This window comes from Pelodiscus sinensis, chromosome 12, assembly GCF_049634645.1.
Source record: "Pelodiscus sinensis isolate JC-2024 chromosome 12, ASM4963464v1, whole genome shotgun sequence".
Lineage (NCBI taxonomy): Eukaryota > Metazoa > Chordata > Testudines > Trionychidae > Pelodiscus > Pelodiscus sinensis.
Window position 1 is genome coordinate 2,263,328 of NC_134722.1, and position 22,649 is coordinate 2,285,976.

At 67.8% G+C, this 22,649-nt stretch overlaps 1 protein-coding gene across 1 annotated transcript in view; it reads right to left on the reverse strand.

Annotated features, from left to right (window-relative positions):
- Positions 1-3,557: 3,557 nt before the first annotated feature.
- The window catches only part of TUBB3 (tubulin beta 3 class III), a 28,625-nt gene continuing 9,533 nt past the window's right edge, over positions 3,558-22,649 (reverse strand). Inside the window, exons 2-5 of the mRNA XM_075940715.1 lie at positions 13,699-13,957; positions 7,073-7,181; positions 6,344-6,454; positions 3,558-4,958 (exon numbers count right to left, since the gene is read on the reverse strand). Of these exons, the coding sequence (XP_075796830.1) occupies positions 3,883-4,958; positions 6,344-6,454; positions 7,073-7,181; positions 13,699-13,957 (1,555 nt within the window). The 3' untranslated portion in view covers positions 3,558-3,882. The remainder of the gene's footprint in view (positions 4,959-6,343; positions 6,455-7,072; positions 7,182-13,698; positions 13,958-22,649) is intronic.

Genomic DNA, 22,649 nt, shown 5'->3' on the forward strand with positions numbered 1-22,649 from the left:
TCCCCACTTGCAGTCAGACTGGGGAGAGCCAGCGGCACGGGCACCGGCCCTGTCTGCAGGAGCGGGCCAGGGGCCGGAGCCAGGCTGCACAGGGCAAGGAAACTGCAGACAATCCCCAGCCCCTTTTTGGCTGCTAATGGCCCTCCTGGCCTGTCCTCCAGCTGGGCGTGGCTCGTGGCGGCCAGCATTCCTCCTCCAAGGCCATGCTCCAGCTGGGAGGGCCCAGCACACCGCGTGGGGGGGCGTGCTCTGAGGTGGGAGCTGATGGCGGGTGTGGAGAAGCGCCGACCCACGTTTTATCTTCGTGCAGCTGTCAGCCCCAGGGAGCAAAGGCGGGAGCCCTGCCCGGGAGGCCCGAGGTGAAGGGTGTGACATAGTGGGGGGGCTGTCTCCTCTTGTGGCCTGGGTCCACGCTGGTTGGCCCTTCACTGGCTGCTGCGTGGGCTGTGGGTGACCCCTACTGGCCTGTGTGTGTAAGCACGGCCCAGCGGGGGGGGGGGGGGGGGGGGGAGAGGGTCGCCCCTGAGCACCCATAGACAATGGCCAGTGGAGGTTTCTCACCTGACCAGGGGGAGGGGTTTAAACAAAGGAAGGGGGGTGGCTACCTGGGGGAGGTGTGTTCCGGGGCTTTGAGAAGGGCAGTCTGGGCTGGGCAAACATGAAGAGAAGGGACTAAGTCAAGTACTGGGGGCTGAGGGGCCTGGGTCCCCCCCCCCCAGGGGTCTGGGGCTGCCGGCCCCTCGCTCCGATGTCCACGTGGAACCGGGCCGTGCGGTACCTCGGAGAAGCAGTAACCCCCCCCGTTCCACTGGCCGGCGCAGTCACATCATGCTGCGGCCGGGGGTGCAGGGTCGGTGTCTCCGATGCGCCGTCACAAAGGACGGGTTGGAACAGTGCCAGGGAGAATACAACTCAGGGGTTGTGCCTTGCTGCCCACCCCGTGGCCAGCCCACACTGCAGTGGGCTCGGCGGGTGGAACCTGGGCTCTGGGCCAGGGAGACTCCCAGGGACCAGCTGGGCACTGCCCCACACCAGGTCAGGGCCGTGTGTGACGGGGGCTCCGCACCACAGGGCCCCCCCATGCCATGCACACAGGGAAGTTGGGGCTATGCCGAGGAAGGCAGCATCTGCTGGCTGCTCCACAAAGCTTTGTCTGCCCCTCCCCCCCGGAGGGCACTGATCCCTTCACCCCCTGGCAAAGCGGCCTGGCACCTCGCACCAGGATGGGCCCCTGCCAGCCTCATGCCTTCCCTTCTGTTGCATCCAGCCTGGCCCCAGCAGGGAGACGTGGGCCGGGAAGGGCTGCCCCACGGTCGGGCACAGGGTGGGGTCACCCAGGAGCTGGCCTGTCTGGGGAGCAGGGGGGATGCGTTGGGGCAGGGTCGGGAGCCAAAGCTGCTGGTCAGGTGTTCAGTGCCACACTCTGCAGCTGGGGGAGACCCCTTCCCTGCCACTCCTGCAGCTTCCCCAGGCCCCACTCAGGCAGCGGCCGGGAACAGGGCGAGGGTCCCACCCGTGGGCAGGCAGCTAGTGCAGCACCCAGACCCTGCTTGGCAGGCACACTCCTCCCGCCGGGAGAGCCAGGCCAGCCGCTCCCCTGGGGCAAGGGCCTGGCCCTGGCCCTTTGCCCCGGGCAGCCGGCACTGTCTGGCCTGCGCAGGGCAGGGCAAAGAGATGCCCATTGCAAGCCAATTAGCTAACGAGTTTTAACACCCTGGTGCAGGCAGCCTCCCCCCAGCCCACTCCGGAGCTGGGATGGGCCCAGAGCCACCAGGGTGTTCAAGCAGCTGCAGGGGGGGGGGGGGAGGGCGCCTTGGAAAGGGGGCAGGATAGTCGTGAGCGGATGGCCCCTGGCAGAGGCTGGGACAAGCCAGGCCCTAGAGCAGCGGGGCCAGCAGCGAGGCTGTGGGGCGGGAGAGCAGAGGGTTTCTACATCAGCGCATTGGGAAGGGGCCCTGCCAGGAGACCTGGCACAGGCCGGACACAGGAGTGACACCCTCCCCCCGCCAGGCTGCATGGTGGCTGGGAACTGGCTCCAGTCCCTGGCTCCAGGAGCTGTCTGAGGCTTCTGCCCCGGGAGCCCTGAGCAGCCAGGGCGAGACCTGTAGGACAGGGACCCCCCAGCCAGTGAAGGCTACAGGCCGAAAGGCGACGGGCTCCCTCCCCGTTGCCCCAGCTACCCACTGCGCATCTGCTACCCCCAGCCCAGCCCTCCCACCAGAATCCCCCTTGAATGAGTACCCAAGAGCCCAGATCCCTCCCTGTCCCCCAGGTAGCTCCTGGCAGCTGGAGTGTTGCCCGGGTTAGAACTTGGGCACCAGAGCTGCTCGTGCTCCTGCCCTGGGTGGTCCCTGCCCCTCACACGGGGCCACAGTGGGAGCCACCGGAAGCCCCTGGCCCTGCATCCTGGCAGGGACAAGGGAGGACGAAGGGCTGGACACAACGGTGCCAGATGCCCTGCGATGGAGCCCAGTGCCCTGCGATGGAGGACCTGGATGCGGAGCAGGAGGGGTTTGCAGTGGACCGGGGGGGTCTGGGATACCTGGGCACTGAAGGCCTTGCCAATTTGCCCCAATCCCGCTGCCACCCCACTGCAGAGCCTCCTGCGCCCCAGGCCACGGCCTCAGGGAGGCACCCGTCTCCCCTCCCAGCCCACCTGTCCTCACCACTCCCCAAGGGCTGGCCTAGCCCGCCGCAGGGCAGGACCCGCTCACGTGCATTGGGCTGAGCTCTACGGCCGACAGGGCGGGTCCACCCTTCCTCAGCCCTGGCAGGCGCTGCAAGATTCCCACCCTGGTGCGGAACAGCGCCCTCGGGACGGGATGGGGTCACACCGGGCAGCCTGCAAAGTCTGACCCCCGGCGGAGCGGGGAACTCCTCCCTCCCACGGCGGGATTCCCTCCGCCCACGCGTGGCCAGCCCGCTGCACGGCCCACATCACCTGCCACCTAGCAGGTCGCACACAGCCACAGCCACTGGGGGAGGGGTTCAAGTGGGGATGGCCTGAGCCTGGACAGTCCAGTTCCCCAGCTGCTGGAGACCTGCCTCTGGGGGAGTTGGACTGCGGAGCCCCAGGGCCTGAACTAGCTGGGGCAGGGCTCTCGACACCCGCTCTGGGGCCTTTGGTCCTGCCCCCCGTGCTAGTGCGGGCCCCAGGCAGGGCTCTGGGGCGTCAGGGCAAGCAGACGGTCGCCGCCGACTCCAGTGCTCGGCTGCAGGGAGGAGCAGCCCTGCGGAGCCCCGGCTGGCCCCAGGCCCAGCTCATGCACGTCAGCCCTGAGGCTGTTTAGGAGCCGTGTCCAGGGCAGCTCCAAAGGCTCTGCCCAGACAGACTCAGGCAGGAGTTCCATGCCGCCAATGCCCCCCCACCCCCGACTCCCATCAGGCACCCAAACCCCTCGTGGTCCCCCCGCAATCAAATCAACATGCTGCTCCAGGCATGGAGAAGACAGCCTCCCCCCCCCCACCCCGAGCAGCATGGCCATGCTCCCTCCCAGCCCGTCGGACGCCCTCTGCCACGTCCCGGGGCTGGCGCGAGGAAGGGCTCGCACCGGAGGTACTGGACAGCTAGATGTTTATTAAGTATTCAAAATAAATAAAAATGGACATAAACCCAGTAAAAAAAACCAATCAGACATGAGGGACACCGCCATGATGCAAGTCACGCGGCCGGGTACAGGTGCGCTCGCACAGGTGGGAGGGGAGATGGCTAGTAAATACTGAACGATTTAAAATTTGGAACCCTTAATCAGAAGCCACTAAATACCGGCCGTCTAGTGCTCAGCTAACAGGCAGCGGAGAGGCAGGACTATGCTGGGCAGTAGGGTGCTGTAGAAGCTAGATCTTCCTGGTGAGAAGCTCGACAGGCCAGCACTAGAGGCTTCACTTGGCACCCTGGGCCTCAGACTCCTCCTCATCATCTTCATACATCTCCCCTTCCTCTTCAGCGGTGGCGTCCTGGTACTGCTGGTACTCCGACACCAGGTCGTTCATGTTGCTCTCCGCCTCGGTGAACTCCATCTCGTCCATGCCCTCGCCCGTGTACCAGTGGAGGAAGGCCTTGCGGCGGAACATGGCGGTGAACTGCTCCGAGATGCGCTTGAAGAGCTCCTGGATGGCCGTGCTGTTGCCGATGAAGGTGGAAGACATCTTCAGCCCCCGGGGCGGGATGTCGCAGACGGCCACCTTGACGTTGTTGGGGATCCACTCCACAAAGTAGCTGCTGTTCTTGCTCTGGATAGCCAGCATCTGCTCATCCACCTCCTTCATGGACATGCGCCCGCGGAAGATGGCTGCCACCGTCAGGTAGCGCCCGTGGCGGGGGTCGCAGGCCGCCATCATGTTCTTGGCATCGAACATCTGCTGGGTGAGCTCGGGGACGGTGAGGGCGCGGTACTGCTGGCTGCCCCGGGCCGTGAGGGGGGCGAAGCCGGGCATGAAGAAGTGCAGGCGAGGGAAGGGCACCATGTTGACCGCCAGCTTGCGGAGGTCGGCGTTGAGCTGGCCGGGGAACCTCAGCGAGGTGGTGACGCCGCTCATGGTGGCCGAGACCAGGTGGTTGAGGTCGCCGTAGGTGGGCGTGGCCAGCTTGAGGGTGCGGAAGCAGATGTCGTACAGGGCCTCGTTGTCGATGCAGTAGGTCTCGTCCGTGTTCTCCACCAGCTGGTGGATGGACAAGGTGGCGTTGTAGGGCTCCACCACCGTGTCGGACACCTTGGGGGAAGGCACCACGCTGAACGTGTTCATGATCCGGTCGGGGTACTCCTCGCGCACCTTGCTGATGAGGAGGGTCCCCATGCCCGAGCCGGTGCCGCCGCCCAGCGAGTGGGTGAGCTGGAAGCCCTGCAGACAGTCACAGTTCTCGCACTCCTTCCGCACCACGTCCAGGACAGAGTCCACCAGCTCGGCCCCCTCCGTGTAGTGCCCCTTGGCCCAGTTGTTGCCGGCACCGCTCTGACCTAGGGGAGAAGACACGGTGGATCTCCTCCCTTCCTGGGGGAGCCAGGCCTGACCAGAGCCTTAGCTGCCGGCATCCAGGAAATCCCTCTCCAGGGCACGCCCAGCCCTGGTCTAACAGACCCTCTGCGCCAGGCAGGGCTGCTGACAGGCTAGCGAGTGCATGGGCGCAAAGCCAGGGAGCTCTCTGGATCACACCTCTCAGGTTGGCACCACCCACCTTGTCCAAGTCGGGGGGCGCGGAAAGCAGAGAGGATCCTCCCATGGAAGTGGGCTGCCCTGACCACTCTGCTATCCCCACAGCGGGGCTTGCCAGTGTGTGGGCCCAGCCCTGGGAGCTGCCCGCCTAGCAGGTGCTCAAGGTGCCCACCGGGCAGGGAGGGGCGTGGCGAATTCAGGGATCTCCTTGAAGGCCCTGGCCGAGCGCTGGGTGTTTCCTGGGCACAGCAGAGACAGGGCTCCGCTCCCACGTGGGCAGCCAGGGCACAGCAAACCAGCGGCTGGCAGCTGTGCGGTCACATGCACCTTTGGGCCTCCCATTGCTCATGCCACCGTACACACGCCTGTGACAGTGCCTGACACTGTCGCACGGGGTGGTGCTGGTGACACTCCCCCATGCACCAGTGCCTGACACTGTCGCACGGGGTGGTGCTGGTGACACTCCCCAATGCACCAGTGCCTGACACTGTCGCACGGGGTGGTGCTGGTGACACTCCCCAATGCACCAGTGCCTGACACTGTCGCACGGGGTGGTGCTGGTGACACTCCCCCATGCACGAGGCAGCAGCTCTGCCCACAGGGGCACACTCCCGCCACCGTGGCGTGTCCTCACCGGGCGTGCTACAGCGGCTGTGCCCACGTCGCGCCGCCGGCATGGACTGGCCCCGTGATGACGAACAAGGGGCATTTCCCAGCTTCCCCCAGCATCAGTCCCAGGGAGGAAAATCGGAGCAAGGCCCTGGGGTCACTTGCCCACAGCTTGGTCTCCGCAGCCTGCCCCATGCCGGTCAGCTGTTCGCTCCAGCCCTGTCCTGCCCTCCGCCATGCTCTGCACCCCTGCCCTGTCCCACTCACCCTCCTCCCTCCCCTCGATTTCCTTCCCATGGAGCCCATCTGCCCCAGACAAAATTCGCTCCCTCCAAGCAGGTCACCTTCGCACAGGCCGTTTGCCCCAGGAGCAGGCCCTCAGCCTGTTCTAGTCCCTTCCCCCACCCGGGTCTGGCTCTTCTGGGCTGGGATCCCCCCTTTGCATGGCCCATGGGCACTGCCGGACGCATGCTGCGGCACAGACACGTGGCCTGGGGGCAGGCAGTGGCAGCTGTGCCCAGGGGAGCAGCAGGCTGCCCAGGGAGGCCACGTGGGGCAGGGAGCCGGGGCTGGGACGCACCAAAGATGAAGTTGTCAGGTCTGAAGAGATGTCCAAAGGCCCCGGATCGCACGCTGTCCATGGTGCCAGGCTCCAGGTCCACCAGGATGGCCCGGGGCACGTACTTGTGAGCTGGAAGAGAGCCCAGGGTCCCCCTTAGCTGGCCAGGCTCCATGGGACCAGCTTCCGCCCCGCAGCTTCAGAGCCCGGAACAGCCAGCCCTGCCCCCGGGCACTGGGCACCCGGCTCGTTCTGCTCCCAGGGCTGAGCTTTGGCACAACCGTCTGCAGCCGGGGGCAGCAATGGGGAGTTCCCATTGCTGCCCCCGAAGACCCCCCCTTCGGATGGGCCAGTCACAACGGGGTACAGGCAGTGCCATGAACTTAGCTGGGGCCTGCTTTGCCCTCGCTGCCCAGCTGAGGCGATATTCCTGGCGCAGCCCGGCAAGGCAGGCCTGGGCAGCAGAGGGCACCACTGAAGCAGTGCCAGGCTCCCCCTGCATGTCCCCACTCCCCCCCCCCAGGCAACCCAGGACAGATGCATTTCAGTCCCAGCTCTGTCTGGGGGGGCAATGGGGGGTTCCCAAGCAAGGTGGGAAATGAACAGGTCCCCCATCTGCTGGCAGCTCCCCCTGGCTGGGGGGCCAGGGCTCCCTTTGTCTGGAGGCACCTGCCAAGGGGCCGAGAGGAGACCCCGCGACGCCCCACTGCCCGGCAGGAGCAGCGCCGCAGGCAGCCAGTGGCCACTTACAGGAAGCCTCATTGTAGTAGACGCTGATCCGCTCCAGCTGCAGGTCGGAGTCTCCCACGTAGTTCCCGCTGGGATCTATCCCGTGCTCATCGCTGATCACCTCCCAGAACTGCAAAGAGACAGGCGGGGGGGGGGGGGCACTGTGGCACCGACAGGACCACACGGCCCATCCCCTTTGTTCTCCAGGGAACACCCGGCCAGGCTGCTCCTCTCCAGGTGCCAGCCCCAGGCTACAGCCTGGCCTGCTGGGGTCTAGCCGCACCCAGGAACAGGGCAGGAATCCCAGTCTGGAGGGGCCCTGCCCCGTACGCCGTGGGGCAGGGCCCTGCAGCCGGCTGCAGAGCCTGCTCTGGATAGCCCTAGACCTGCCCTAGACCATGCTCCCCAGCAGGCTGCTGCACAACCCGGCTGCCAGGACAGCCCCTGCCTTGAAAGACACGGGGGTCTCTGGCCTTGTAGTGCCCTGGCGAGGTGTTCGCACAGGAAGGGAGGAGGAGCTGAGAGCAGGGCCCCGGATTTAGAATGAGGACAATGGCTCCGCTCTCGTGGCCTAGCCCCGGGTGGGCAACCTGCAGCCCTTGGACCCCCTCTCTGGCCCTTCCCCCACAAGCGTCTCACGCTCTGGAGCCCCCCCCCCCCGCACTCAGAGTGCCGTGAATGATGCATTCATGCTCCGGCTGGAATCAGCTGTTTGCAGCTATTCACATGCGAGGAGGAAGCACAAATCAGCAGATTCATGGGACTGGGTAAATGCTGGGGGGGGGGGGGGAGGGACACGCAGGGCTCTGGTGCCCCAGTGAGAGGTGGGGGAAAGGGGTGTCCAGCTGCAGGTGGAAACCGTAGGCCACAGGTTGCCTTCCACCGGATTTCAATCTTGTGGCCCACTGGGAGGACGGAGGCCCACTCACACCCACTCACTAGCCTGGCTTGCCCACCGGCCAATCCTCCTCTGAGCATAGGGCCAGGGCAGCCTGTGCCCTGCGAGAGACTGCTGCCTCCCAGAGACTGTGGGGCCACCTCGGAGCAGGCCCCCCCACAGGGGAGGGCAATTGCCCAGGGCCCCCCGACTGTGAGGCTAAGGCAGGTTCCCTGGCTGCCCTCACTCTGCACTGCTCCCGGAAGTAGTCACACCTCCCCCCGCGGCGGCCCCTGGGCGCCTCTCCCCACATGCTGCCCTGGACACCCGCAGGCTGGGAACGGTGGCCCATGGGAGCTGAGCGGGAGGTGCCTGAGGTCCGTGCACGGAAGCCCCCGCCCCCTAAGAGCCACCATCCGACAGGTGGTCACGCTCTGGAGCTTCCCCAGGTGAACATTGATCCCCTGACTCAATCCCGCAGTCCAGCCCCCTACCCCAGCCTGCACCCCCTCAGTGCTTGCAACCCCCCCCCACACCCAAACTCCCCCCTCCAGTGCCTGCAACCCACCCACCCCCAGCCTGGAGAGAGTGAGGGTGGGGCAGAGCCAGCAATGGAGGAAGGAGAGATGGAGGGAAGCAGGGGCTGGGGCCTCAGAAAAGGGGCAGGACAGGAGGCGGGGCCAGGACTTGGGGGTTTTCCTAATTAGACCGTTGGCAACCCAACCAGGCAGGGGGGAGGCCTGGCCCTGTGCCAGAGGCGGCCCCGAGCAGCTCTCCATGGTACTACCCAAGTGCCAGGTGGACTGTGCCCACACAGGGCTAGGAGCCCCGACTGCCCTGCCCTGGAATTGCTGTTGGGGGCCTGCCTGGGAGCGCCAGAGTGAAGCTGGCAGATGGGACCAGCTGTGGCCAGAGGCAAGTCCCAGCCCAGAGCCAAGAGGGAGCTTTGGAGAGCGAGGCCCGGCCTGTCCGTGATCCCGACACCCAGCAGGTCCCTGGGCCCACGGGACGGTCGTGTCTGAGCTCTGCGACAGCCCCAAAGCCATTCCCAGAGCGGAGTGGGGAACACGGCCCATCCGCAAGGGAGAGCTGCCGGAGCCCCCCACGGCCTGGCAAGTTGTGCTCATCACACCTTCACCAGGCTGGATTGTCCAACTTCGACTTCCAGCCACTGGATGACCTTAGTGTGGCGTAGTGGGGGGCTGTCTGCTCTGTGACCCGGGGCCCCCTGCGCTGGGAGGGGGATTCTCACTGACTCTCACAAATGTGGATTAACCCAGACACCCAGGCTCAGCCCCCCAGGGAGGGAGACAAAGGGAGGAGGGCGGAGACCAGCACCTGGCTGGGGGGCAGGGCTGGAAGAAGGTGGTTGAGTTTCTGTCTGTTATCATGGAGGAAGCAGCCTAAGCAAGGAGGCTGGGATTTAAGGCCCAGTCTCCCCCATCTCAAGGGGGGCTGAGGCATCCTAGGCCTGCCCTGTAATCGGATTCCATCTGTGCTGAGCTGTATCCTGGAGAAGCAATAAACTCCCTCTACTCTGCTGGCTGGTGGAGTCTGTTCATGCCACTACGGGGGTGCAGGAGGTGGGGAACCCCAATGCAATGTCAGTTAGACCTTCCTCTGCTGGGAGGAGCCCACACACCACATGGGTAAGAGCCTACCACAATCCAACACCTGTCTGTGCTATTGTCATTGGGTAACAGCCAGAGTGGGGCCTTTGGTCTGATCATCTAACCCCGTCTCCAGTCTTCCAACAGTGGCCAATGCTGGGTGCCCCGGGTGTGTGTGTGTGTGTGTGTGTGTGTGTGTGTGTGTGTGTGTGTGTGTGTGTGTGTGTGTGAACAGAACAGGGAACCAGCTCGTGATCCCTCCTGTCACCCATTCCCAGCTTCCTCTGGAGGCCAGGGACCATTCCCACCATGCTGGCTAGTAGCCATTGGTGGATCTATCCTCCATGAATTTATCCAGCTCTTTTTTTAACCTTACTATTGTCTTGACCTTCACAACATCCTCTGGCAAGGAGTTCCACAGGTTGACTCTTGCATGGGGAAAAAAGGTCCCCACCTTTAGAACTGCTGCCGTTTAATTTTGTTGGCGGGCTCCTAGTTCGTGTGTTATGAAAAGCAATCAATAGCACTGCCCCCCCTTTACTTCCTCCACACCAGTCATGATTTGATACACTTCAGTACAGTCTCCCTTTCCCAGGCTACCAAGTCCCACTCTTAATCTCACCACCCATGGCAGCCGTTCCTTACCCCGAAGCATCTTTGTTGCCCCTTTCCCAGCTCCAGTACATCTTCTGAGATGGGGTGACCACACTGCACGCAGTACTCAATAGAGACCCATGGGTCTCTCTACAGGGAAAGCCCTTTCTTAATGCTTCCCAACAGAGTTTAGTTTTCGGACTATGGCTGCAGGCTGAGGGGATGTTTCAGGGAAACTACCCACAGTGACCCCAAGACCTTTCCTGTGTGGTAACAACTCATTTACATTTCCTGTGTCGGTCGGGATTCCCTGGGCCCAGGGCATCACTCCGCATTTATCACCCCTCGGTTTCATCTGCCATTCTTGGGAGCGACTTTTGTAGCTCTTGGGCGCCTGCCTGGGCCTGAACTCTCTCAACTTCGCAGACAGTCCCAGTTACAGGTGGGGAAACTGAGGCACGGGGCAGAGACGAGACTGGCCGGAGGCCAGCAAGAGCTGGGAGGAGGACCCTGGGCTCCTGAAAGTCTAGTGCTCTACCCACTAGGCAACGGGGCCAAGGGGCCTTGGCTAAATGAGAATTAGGCCCGATGGAGGGACCCCGGGGCCGGGGAGCTCATGCTCGCGGCAGACCCCGCACAGGCGCGGCCCGAGAGCAGGCGGAGCGCGGGCAGCTCCCGGGTGAAGCGACACGCGCCCGGGAGCTGGCCATGGTGCTGCAGCGCGCCGCTCCGGGTCCCTCCAGCGGCCGAGCTGCGAGCCGCCGGCAGGAGGCGCTGGCCGGTCCCAAGGGGCCGGCAGCCAGGAAGCGCCGCGCAGCTGCTGCTCTGCCAGGTCCCAGGCTCCCGGCTGCGCGGGGAGTGTCACGCAAAGCGGCCACCGGGCCTCGCCCAGCACGGCCTGGGGGGATCGGGGACGCGCCCCCTCCCGCACCGCGCGCCCCGCCAGCAGGGCCGGGGGGGCGCTCAGAGGCCACTGCAAGGCCGGGGGCTCTTCACACGCGCGCTGCCTCCGTGCTGCTGCCCATCTGCTCCCCCTGCCCAGCGCTGAGCCCCCCCGACCCCCAGCGAACGGCCAGGGCTGCCCCGCCCCCTGCCGAGCCGCCCGCCTCCTGCAGCGCTCAGACACGCCCCCTGCCGGGCTCATGAATCGCCATGAATATTCATGCGGAGGAGCAGAGACACCCCTCCCCCCCCCCCGCAGGAGCTCCCGGCGAAGGACTGACGCGGCCACCGGCTCGGGAGCAGCCAGGAAAGGGTGAAGGGACCTGCCCGGGCCTGATCCTGGAGACTGGGCAGAAAATTAACCCTTCAGGTCCGGGGGAGGTCGGCGGCCAGGCCCCCTCCAGGGGCAGCCCCCGCTCCCCTGCTCCGCGCTCCTAAGCCAGGCGTGGGGCTGAGCCCCTTCCCTTCCGGCCCACACACTCCGGGGGACTGGCTGCAGATGGGCCCCGGCAGCCTTCCAGGGCCAGTGATCGCAAGGGGTAGCTGCTCCCTCCCCCTCGGCCCGGCCGTGGCAGCTGTTCCCCGGCCCCCAGCGACCAGGATAATGAGGCGGCATCGGCCCTGCGTCCCGCCGGGCCTGCCCTGGGCCGCAGCTGCACCGGGCCTCCAGAGCCCTGATTTGATTTCAGCCTCCTCCCCAGCCCTCCTGGGACAGGGCAGGAAGCCGCCGCGGCTCCTGGCAGACTGGCCTGGCTCTGTTCAGAGCAGACACAGATGTCTCCCCCCGGGGCCGGATGGCTGATTAGCTGCCTCACAATAAGTCCTCGCAGCAGGTGTCGGGAGCAGAAGCGGCCCGTTTACACAGGCAGGGGCCAGGCTAGAGAGGCGCCCCCCCTCCCGATTCGGGTCAGGCTGCTTGTCAGACCTCGCCCCCTGCCCCACTGCCGCCAGCTGAGCCCGGCTTTGCGCCTGGCCACGGACAGGACTCCCCCGCCCCTCTATTGCTGCATGTCACGCACAGGATGGCGTTCCGCCACGTCCCGCTGGGCACAATGCGGCCCGGGGGCCGGATCCGGCCCGCTAACGTTTTGATCCTGCCGCATCTGGCTGTTTTCTATTTCTATCCTGCTGCCCTGGCCGCAGAAATGCCCGGGCAGGCTCAAGCAGCAGGCTCCTATTTCAATGGCTCCGGTGACACCCCGGCAAGGGTGAGGGCCACCAGCCCTTTCAGGAGCCGCAGCACCCCCAGGGGCTGCCAGACAAAGCCGTGGCGGGGAGCCCTCGGGGCCGGAGGCGGTTTTCAAAACGCAGCCCGCTCTGGGGGGAGGCCAGCCCCCAGCCATGGCCGCGCACCACAATTCCTTAAGTGCCCCTGCAAAACTGACTGCGCAGCCCAGCTCGAGCGGGAGCCTGGACAAAGGGGGCCCAGCCCCTCGGCTCTGACTTGGAGGAGGCACCTGGTGACATGGGCTGTGCCGGGGAGGGGGGAGGGGCGCATGACAGCTCTGCGCCATTGTCTTCCCCCAGCCGGGCCTGGCTCTGGCCAGATCCCCAGGGCTCGGTCCATGGAGGCAGGACAAAGGGACCTGCCCCCGCCCGGCTCCGAGGGGAGCAGCCAGGCCCTGCTTCGCAGAAGTCACAGCCTGGACCCGGAGGGGCTGGGAGCCCGGCTCCCTGCCCTTGGCCTGGGCACGGTTCCCAGCCTAACGCCTGAGGCCCGCGGGCCAGGACAAAGCCAGTCTCCGCGGGCCTGGCAGGTCCAGCGGGCTGCTAGCCGCCTCAGGAGGAGGGGTGGGGCAGCTCCTACCCCCCATATCTCGGGGGAGCTTCGGGGCTTCCCTGCCTGCCAGCCGATGAAGGATGCGCAACAAAGGGCCCCGCCTTCTGTGTGCCTTTCGGGGCGCTCCCGGGCCAGGGCCTGGCGGCAGCTCCTGCCCCGTCACTCTGCGGGCGAGTCACGCCCAGAGCCGCGCAGTGAGGGGGGTGCGAGGCCCCACAGAGCCCTGCCTGGCCCCAGGCTGCGCGGCTCAGCCCCTCACCAGTAGGAAGGGCTGGCGCGGGGGGCAGCGTCACATCCCCCCCCCCCAGCGGCATCTGGGACAGGAGACCCGCCCCCCAGAACATCTGGGCTGGCTCCTCTCAGGCAGGTGCGCTACCCCGACAGATGGGGCTGAGCCCCCCCCCCCCAGCACTGCGGCGAAGCAGCCCTGAGGAGGGGCTGGGCAGCGCACAGAGGCTCCCCCAGCGTCCCGCTATCAGCCAGGCGCCCAGCCCCACAGCATCCCTCCCGGACAGCCCGCCCCAGTCCCGGCCTGGGGGTCCCGGCGAGGGCACAGCCCCCCCCCCCCCCCCACTGGCGCAGAGCTGAGCGCGTCCCTTTGTTCCCAGCGCCGCAGTGCGGGGCGTGGTTCGCCCGCTCCCAGCCCCTCTCCCCGCGGCCCGCGGCCCCCTACCCCGTGGCGGGCTAGGCACCGCCCACCCCCTCCACGCCAGCAGCGGCTCGGCCCCCGCCCTCTCCGCGCCGGCTGGGGCTGGCCCTGTGGGGCGCGTCCCGGCCCCCGTGCGCCCCCGGCGGGACGCGGCACCCGCGAAGGGGGCGCCCCTGGGGCCCTGCTGGCCGGTACCTTGGCTCCGATCTGGTTGCCGCACTGGCCCGCCTGGATGTGCACGATCTCCCTCATGCTGGCCGGGGCGGCGGCTGTGGCTGGCGGGCGGGCAGGCGGCTCGGGGGGCGCAGGAGCGGGGCGGGCTACGGGGCTGCGGAAAGCGGCCAGGCTCCTGCCGGGGCCTTTTATAGGCGCCTCCCGCTGCATCGGGCCGGCCCTGACGTCACCTGGCCAGGCCCACCAATCAGCGGGCGCCGCTGCAAATACTGCAACATCCCTGCAGCATCAGCACCAGCTCATCCCTCGCCCGGCGCCGCCGGTCCCCGCCCTGCGCCCCGCCACAAAGCGACAGCTGCCGCGTCCCGGCGGGCAGCCGGGGAGCCCCAGATGGGGCTGCGGGAGGGGGCAGAGCCCCTCTGCCTGGGGACACGAGACGGGGCACGCCCTGCCCCGGCGTTGGGCTAGGGCTCAGCTGGGGGAGGACTGGGGCTCCCCGTTTCCCTGGGTGGCCAAGTCACCGACCGGATCCGGGGGGGGGGGGGGCGTGAGCGGTGGGTGCATGTTGGGGGGAGTGTGGCTGCCGGTGGCTCCATCTGTGTCTCCATCCTCTCGCCCCCCCCCCCCCCCGCAAAGAGGGGCCCTGATCGCAGGTAGGGAGTTGGAGGTGGGAACGGCCGGGTTAACCGGGTTATTGTGCGGGTGCTGAGACGGAGACCCCGGTGGTGCCAGATACGCACAGGAGCAGCCGGGCCTGCCCCAGACAGGCAGGCAGGGGGAGCACAGCCCGCAGAGAGCCGGGCCGGGCCGGTGCGCCAGAAGGCAGCGTGTGGACCCCGCCCCGAAGCGGGAGGAGCTGTCTGTCTGGGGGTCTTTTCCCGCGTGTCTAGCCTGAAGGCCGGAGCGTCTCACCAGCCGGGGCTGTTCTGAAGCCCTTGGCCATGAGGGTTTCCTGCTAGTCTGGCCCCTTCCCTGTCCCCTGCCCCTGCCCCTGCCCAGCCGCTGTCCCTATCCCAGCTCTTCTCCGTGTCACTGGGGCAGGGCCCCTGACTCATCTCCCCCCCAGCAGAGAAGGGCAGAACCCGCCAGCAGAACCGGCCTCAGGGGCACCGGCTAGGGGGCAGGTAGGGAGCTGAGCCTCTGGGGGGCCGCTCCCCCCACTTCTGGGGGCAGAGGCCCTGTGGGTGGATGGACCCTGAGAGCTGCCCCCTCCCCTGCTCCGTTCCGGCAGCTGGGAATAGCCCCTCCCCTCCTGCCCCAGCTCACAACACCTGCCTGCACCTTGTATAGCCCCTAACCCCCGCAGCAGCTAGCTGGGGCCTGGCCCTGCCTGGGAGACCCGACATGGGAGGGGCTCAGACAGCAGCGGGACCCCTCTGGGGATTATGTCCTGGGTGGGGGCCGGGCAGCTGCGTTGCGGTCCCTGGGCACGGCCAGAAAGCAGAGGTGAGCCGCCGCCAAGAGACTGGCCCAGCCCGCTGGCTCCAGGGATGAGCAGGAGGTTTGCACAGGGCACAGCAGCCCCGCCTTGCTGGGGGGGCAGGGCAGGTGCCAGCCCTGGGAGGGGAGGCCCCAGGGGAGGACCTGCTGCAGCTAGACGGACAGTACAAACCCCGGGCCAGCCCCTGGGCGAGGAGGGCGCTGCAGGCCAGGCCCCCGCCACCTCCCTGTGCTCGGCCCACAGGCCTCAGCCCGAGCAGCCTGCAGGGCCAGATGCTTTTCTGGGCCTGCCCTACAACTGGCCCTGCAAACCCTTGGGTGCCACTGTCCTGCATGGGGAGTCCCCTGGGGAGCTGGGGCGTCCCCCCCCCCAGCACAGGGGGAGAAGCAAGGAGGGGGAGCAGGGATAGAGAGCAGGGATAGGGAGTGGGGGGAGCAGGGATAGGGAGTGGGGGGAGCAGGGATAGAGAGCGGGGGGGAGCAGGGATAGGGAACAGGGGGGAGCAGGGATAGGGAGTGGGGGGAGCAGGGATAGAGAGCGGGGGGGAGCAGGGATAGGGAACAGGGGGGAGCAGGGATAGAGAGCGGGGGGAGCAGGGATAGGGAGTGGGGGGGAGCAGGGATAGGGAACAGGGGGGAGCAGGGATAGGGAGTGGGGGGAGCAGAGGGGGGAGCAGGGATAGGGAGCGGAGGGAGCAGAGGGGGGAGCAGGGATAGGGAGCAGGGATAGGGAGTGGGGGGAGCAGGGATAGGGAGTGGGGGGAGCAGAAGGGGGAGCAGGGATAGGGAGTGGGGGGAGCAGGGATAGGGAGTGGGGGGAGCAGGGATAGGGAGCAGGGATAGGGAGTGGGGGGAGCAGGGATAGGGAGCAGGGATAGGGAGTGGGGGGGAGCAGAATGGGGAGCAGGGATAGGGAGCGGGGGGAGCAGGGATAGGGAGTGGGGGGAGCAGGGATAGGGAGCAGGGATAGGGAGTGGGGGGAGCAGAAGGGGGAGCAGGGATAGGGAGTGGGGGGAGCAGGGCTAGGGAGTGGGGGGAGTAGAGGGGGGAGCAGGGTTAGGGAGTGGGGGGAGCAGGGATAGGGAGTGGGGGGAGCAGGGTTAGGGAGCGGGGGGAGCAGGGATAGGGAGTGGGGGGAGCAGAAGGGGGAGCAGGGATAGGGAGTTGGGGGAGCAGAAGGGGGAGCAGGGATAGGGAGCGGGGGGAGCAGGGATAGGGAGTGGGGGGAGCAGGGTTAGGGAGCGGGGGGAGCAGGGATAGGGAGTGGGGGGAGCAGAAGGGGGAGCAGGGTTAGGGAGCGGGGGGAGCAGGGATAGGGAGTGGGGGGAGTAGAGGGGGGAGCAGGGTTAGGGAGCGGGGGGAGCAGGGATAGGGAGTGGGGGGAGCAGGGTTAGGGAGCGGGGGGAGCAGGGATAGGGAGTGGGGGGAGCAGAAGGGGGAGCAGGGATAGGGAGTGGGGGGAGCAGAAGGGGGAGCAGGGATAGGGAGCGGGGGGAGCAGGGATAGGGAGCGGGGGGAGCAGAGGGGGGAGCAGGGATAGGGAGCAGGGAGGGGAGCAGGGGACGGAGCAGGAGCAAGAGGGGGAGCAGGATGGGGAAGAGGGAGGGGGAACATGATGGGGAGGAGAACAGCCTCCACTAGAAAACCTCACTGTCCCACTCAGCCCTTCCCAGTCCTTGGGTGGGGGGCTCATTGCGGCCAGTGAGGTTAGCTGTGCAAAGACTGCAGGATCAGCCCCCAAGAGCCCCACCTTTAAGCCCTTCCTGCTTTAACCACTGGCCTCGCTGCCGCTGCTGGAGAGGTGCTGGCACAGGAGATACCCGCGGTGAGTCGGCTCCTTGCTCCTGCTCTGAGCGGGGCCCGGGGGCAGGCCAGGCCTCCTGCATTCTGGCTCCCTCCCCTTGTGTGTCGCCTGCCCCCGGCTCCCGAGTGCGGCTCGCTCGGCCCTGCCCTGCCTTCCACTGTGTGAGGGCGAGTCGAGGCTCCCCCGATCCTGCAGCCCGGTAGCCGCAAGAACAGACCTTGCCAGCCAGTAGAACAGAGAGGGGTTATTGCTTCTCCGGGATACAGCCCAGCACAGACGTGATGTGGCTACAGGAGCCAGGAGCTTGGGCTAGGGGGTCCATTGTCCCCTTCCCCCTCCCAGACCCTCAGCTTAGGCTGTTTCCTTCCTGTTTCCCAGCCAGCAACTGCCCCTTCCCCCGACACCTGGTGTTGGTCTCTGCCTCCCTCCCTTTGTCTCTCCCCTTGGGAAGAGCTTTGTTATCGGCCCAGGCTGGGCCCAGGTGTCTGGGTTGATCTACACGTGGGTGAGCCCGTGAGAATCGCACAGCCCAGTGCAGGGGGACCCCGGGTTCCAGAGCAGACAGCCCCCAGTACATTACACGCTGCCTGCTGTTCGCAGCAGCATGCCCCATACACCAGGCCTGGTGCCCACCAGGGAGGGAGCCTGCTCCTAGGGGGTGTTCATGGCCATGGCTGCCCCATTGCCAGCCCCTTTAGGCTGTGGGGGTGGGCCACAGCTCAGGGCCTAGGGTCATTGCAAAGGGGGGAGTGGGGCTTGCCTGCCCAGGCTGGCACAAGCGTGTGGGGGTGCGGCAGGACAGTGCTAAGACTGTAGTTCTGGTGACAGACGGCCACCAGAGGGGACATGCCAAGTCCCCAGCAGGGAGCGCTGGCACTGTGCTGCAGGGTACTCCCAGCCCCGGGGGGGACAGGACAGGGACCCCCGTGCCATGGGCTGGGGGCAGGGGATGGCGTGTGGCGGGGAGGGAGGCAGGCTGGAGCGCAGTTCATTGCTGGGGATGCTGCGGGAGACCCTCACACAACACTGCCCCCCAGCAAACCCACCACCCTGGAATGGCCCCAGGGGTCGGGAACGGTGGCCTCTGAGCCCCGTGGGGCATCCGAGCCCAGCCTCCCCCTCGCCCGCAGCAGACAGCTCAGGATGCACCACGACCTTCCTGCCTGGCCCCAGACCCAGCGCACGGCCCGGTGCTGAGCTCATCCCAAAGGGCCGCGGGGGGTCTGGGGAGCCAAGGGGAGCCGCTCCCAGGATGCACAGCCTGGCTGGGTACAGAGGGGAGCCCCTGGGCCAGGGGTCACTGCCTAGAAAACAGCAAGTAGGGAGCTGGGAAGGGACATGGGGCCACAACACAACGGCCTAAAAATCCCCCCAGCTGGGCTCACGTGGAACAGGGCTGGGTCACAGCACCCCCCACCCAGAGCCTGGGGTCACGGCTCCCCCCCACCCAGAGCCTGGGGTCACGGCACCTCCCACCCAGAGCCTGGGGTCACGGCTCCCCCCCACCCAGAGCCTGGGGTCACGGCTCCCCCCACCCAGAGCCTGGGGTCACGGCACCTCCCACCCAGAGCCTGGGGTCACAGCACCCCCCACCCAGAGCCTGGGGTCACGGCACCCGCACTACTACCCAGAGCCTGGGGTCACGGCTCCCCCCACCCAGAGCCTGGGGTCACGGCACCCCCCACCCAGAGCCTGGGGTCACGGCTCCCCCCACCCAGAGCCTGGGGTCACGGCACCCCCCACCCAGAGCCTGGGGTCACGGCACCCGCACTACTACCCAGAGCCTGGGGTCACGGCTCCCCCCACCCAGAGCCTGGGGTCACAGCACCCCCCACCCAGAGCCTGGGGTCACAGCACCCGCACTACTACCCAGAGCCTGGGGTCACGGCACCCCCCACCCAGAGCCTGGGGTCACAGCTCCCCCCACCCAGAGCCTGGGGTCACAGCACCCCCCACCCAGAGCCTGGGGTCACGGCACCCGCACTACTACCCAGAGCCTGGGGTCACGGCTCCCCCCACCCAGAGCCTGGGGTCACGGCACCCCCCACCCAGAGCCTGGGGTCACAGCACCCCCCACCCAGAGCCTGGGGTCACGGCACCCACACTACTACCCAGAGCCTGGGGTCACGGCTCCCCCCACCCAGAGCCTGGGGTCACGGCACCCCCCACCCAGAGCCTGGGGTCACAGCACCCCCCACCCAGAGCCTGGGGTCACGGCACCCCCCACCCAGAGCCTGGGGTCACGGCACCCGCACTACTACCCAGAGCCTGGGGTCACAGCACCCCCCACCCAGAGCCGGGGTCACAGCACCCCCCACCCAGAGCCTGGGGTCACAGCTCCTCCCACCCAGAGCCGGGGTGACGGCACCTCCCACCCAGAGCCTGGGGTCACAGCACCCCCCACCCAGAGCCTGGGGTCACGGCTCCCCCCACCCAGAGCCTGGGGTCACAGCACTCCCCACCCAGAGCCTAGGGTCACAACACCCCCAACCCAGAGCCTGGGGTCACGGCTCCCCCCACCCAGAGCCTGGGGTCACAGCACTCCCCACCCAGAGCCTAGGGTCACGGCTCCCCCCACCCAGAGCCTGGGGTCACAGCACCCCCCACCCAGAGCCTGGGGTCACGGCACCCCCCACCCAGAGCCTGGGGTCACAGCACCCCCCACCCAGAGCCTGGGGTCACGGCACCCGCACTACTACCCAGAGCCTGGGGTCACAGCACCCCCCACCCAGAGCCTGGGGTCACGGCACCCGCACTACTACCCAGAGCCTGGGGTCACGGCTCCCCCCACCCAGAGCCTGGGGTCACAGCACCCCCCACCCAGAGCCTGGGGTCACAGCACCCGCACTACTACCCAGAGCCTGGGGTCACGGCACCCCCCACCCACAGCCTGGGGTCACGGCACCCCCCACCCAGAGCCTGGGGTCACAGCACCCCCCACCCAGAGCCTGGGGTCACAGCACCCGCACTACTACCCAGAGCCTGGGGTCACGGCTCCCCCCACCCAGAGCCTGGGGTCACGGCACCCCCCACCCAGAGCCTGGGGTCACAGCACCCCCCACCCAGAGCCTGGGGTCACGGCACCCACACTACTACCCAGAGCCTGGGGTCACGGCTCCCCCCACCCAGAGCCTGGGGTCACAGCACCCCCCACCCAGAGCCTGGGGTCACAGCACCCCCCACCCAGAGCCTGGGGTCACGGCACCCGCACTACTACCCAGAGCCTGGGGTCACAGCTCCTCCCACCCAGAGCCTGGGGTCACGGCACCCCCCACCCAGAGCCTGGGGTCACGGCACCCGCACTACTACCCAGAGCCTGGGGTCACAACACCCCCAACCCAGAGCCTGGGGTCACAGCTCCTCCCACCCAGAGCCGGGGTGACGGCACCTCCCACCCAGAGCCTGGGGTCACAGCACCCCCCACCCAGAGCCTGGGGTCACGGCTCCCCCCACCCAGAGCCTGGGGTCACAGCACTCCCCACCCAGAGCCTAGGGTCACAACACCCCCAACCCAGAGCCTGGGGTCACGGCTCCCCCCACCCAGAGCCTGGGGTCACAGCACCCCCAACCCAGAGCCTGGGGTCACGGCTCCCCCCACCCAGAGCCTGGGGTCACAGCACCCCCCACCCAGAGCCTAGGGTCACAACACCCCCAACCCAGAGCCTGGGGTCACAGCACCCCCCACCCAGAGCCGGGGTCACGGCACCTCCCGCCCAGAGCCTGGGGTCACGGCACCCCCCACCCAGAGCCTGGGGTCACGGCTCCCCGCACCCAAAGCCTGGGGTCACAGCACCCCTCACCCAGAGCCTGGGGTCACAGCACCCCCCCACCCAGACCCTGGGGTCACAGCACCCCGCACCCAGAGCCTGGTGTCACGGCTCCCCCCACCCAGAGCCTGGGGTCACGGCTCCCCCCACCCAGAGCCTGGGGTCACAGCTCCTCCCACCCAGAGCCGAGGTCACGGCACCTCCCGCCCAGAGCCTGGGGTCACGGCACCCCCCGCCCAGAACCTGGGGTCACGGCTCCCCCCACCCAGAGCCTGGGGTCACAGCACCCCCCACCCAGAGCCTGGGGTCACAGCACACCTCACCCAGAGCCTGGTGTCACGGATCCCCCCACCCAGAGCCTGGGGTCACAGCACCCCCCACCCAGAGCCTGGGGTCACGGCTCCCCCCACCCAGAGCCTGGGGTCACAGCACCCCCCACCCAGAGCCTGGGGTCACGGCACCTCCCACCCAGAGCCTGGGGTCACAGCACCCCCCACCCAGAGCCTGGGGTCACGGCACCCGCACTACTACCCAGAGCCTGGGGTCACGGCTCCCCCCACCCAGAGCCTGGGGTCACAGCACCCCCCACCCAGAGCCTGGGGTCACAGCACCCGCACTACTACCCAGAGCCTGGGGTCACGGCACCCCCCACCCAGAGCCTGGGGTCACGGCACTCGCACTACTACCCAGAGCCTGGGGTCACGGCTCCCCCCACCCAGAGCCTGGGGTCACGGCACCCCCCACCCAGAGCCTGGGGTCACAGCACCCCCCACCCAGAGCCTGGGGTCACGGCACCCGCACTACTACCCAGAGCCTGGGGTCACGGCTCCCCCCACCCAGAGCCTGGGGTCACGGCTCCCCCCACCCAGAGCCTGGGGTCACAGCTCCTCCCACCCAGAGCCGGGGTCACGGCACCTCCCGCCCAGAGCCTGGGGTCACGGCACCCCCCGCCCAGAGCCTGGGGTCACGGCTCCCCCCACCCAGAGCCTGGGGTCACAGCACCCCTCACCCAGAGCCTGGGGTCACGGCTCCTCCCACCCAGAGCCTGGGGTCACAGCACCCCCCACCCAGAGCCTGGGGTCACGGCTCCCCCCACCCAGAGCCTGGGGTCACAGCACCCCTCACCCAGAGCCTGGGGTCACGGCTCCCCCCACCCAGAGCCTGGGGTCACAGCACCCCCCACCCAGAGCCTGGGGTCACGGCTCCCCCCACCCAGAGCCTGGGGTCACAGCACCCCTCACCCAGAGCCTGGTGTCACGGATCCCCCCACCCAGAGCCTGGGGTCACAGCACCCCCCACCCAGAGCCTGGGGTCACGGCTCCCCCCACCCAGAGCCTGGGGTCACGGCACCTCCCACCCAGAGCCTGGGGTCACAGCACCCCCCACCCAGAGCCTGGGGTCACGGCACCCGCACTACTACCCAGAGCCTGGGGTCACGGCTCCCCCCACCCAGAGCCTGGGGTCACAGCACCCCCCACCCAGAGCCTGGGGTCACAGCACCCGCACTACTACCCAGAGCCTGGGGTCACGGCACCCCCCACCCAGAGCCTGGGGTCACGGCACCCCCCACCCAGAACCTGGGGTCACGGCTCCCCCCACCCAGAGCCTGGGGTCACGGCACCCCCCACCCAGAGCCTGGGGTCACAGCACCCCCCACCCAGAGCCTGGGGTCACGGCACCCGCACTACTACCCAGAGCCTGGGGTCACAGCACCCCCCACCCAGAGCCTGGGGTCACGGCACCCCCCACCCAGAGCCTGGGGTCACGGCTCCCCCCACCCAGAGCCTGGGGTCACAGCACCCCTCACCCAGAGCCTGGGGTCACGGCTCCCCCCACCCAGAGCCTGGGGTCACAGCACCCCCCACCCAGAGCCTGGGGTCACGGCTCCCCCCACCCAGAGCCTGGGGTCACAGCACCCCTCACCCAGAGCCTGGTGTCACGGATCCCCCCACCCAGAGCCT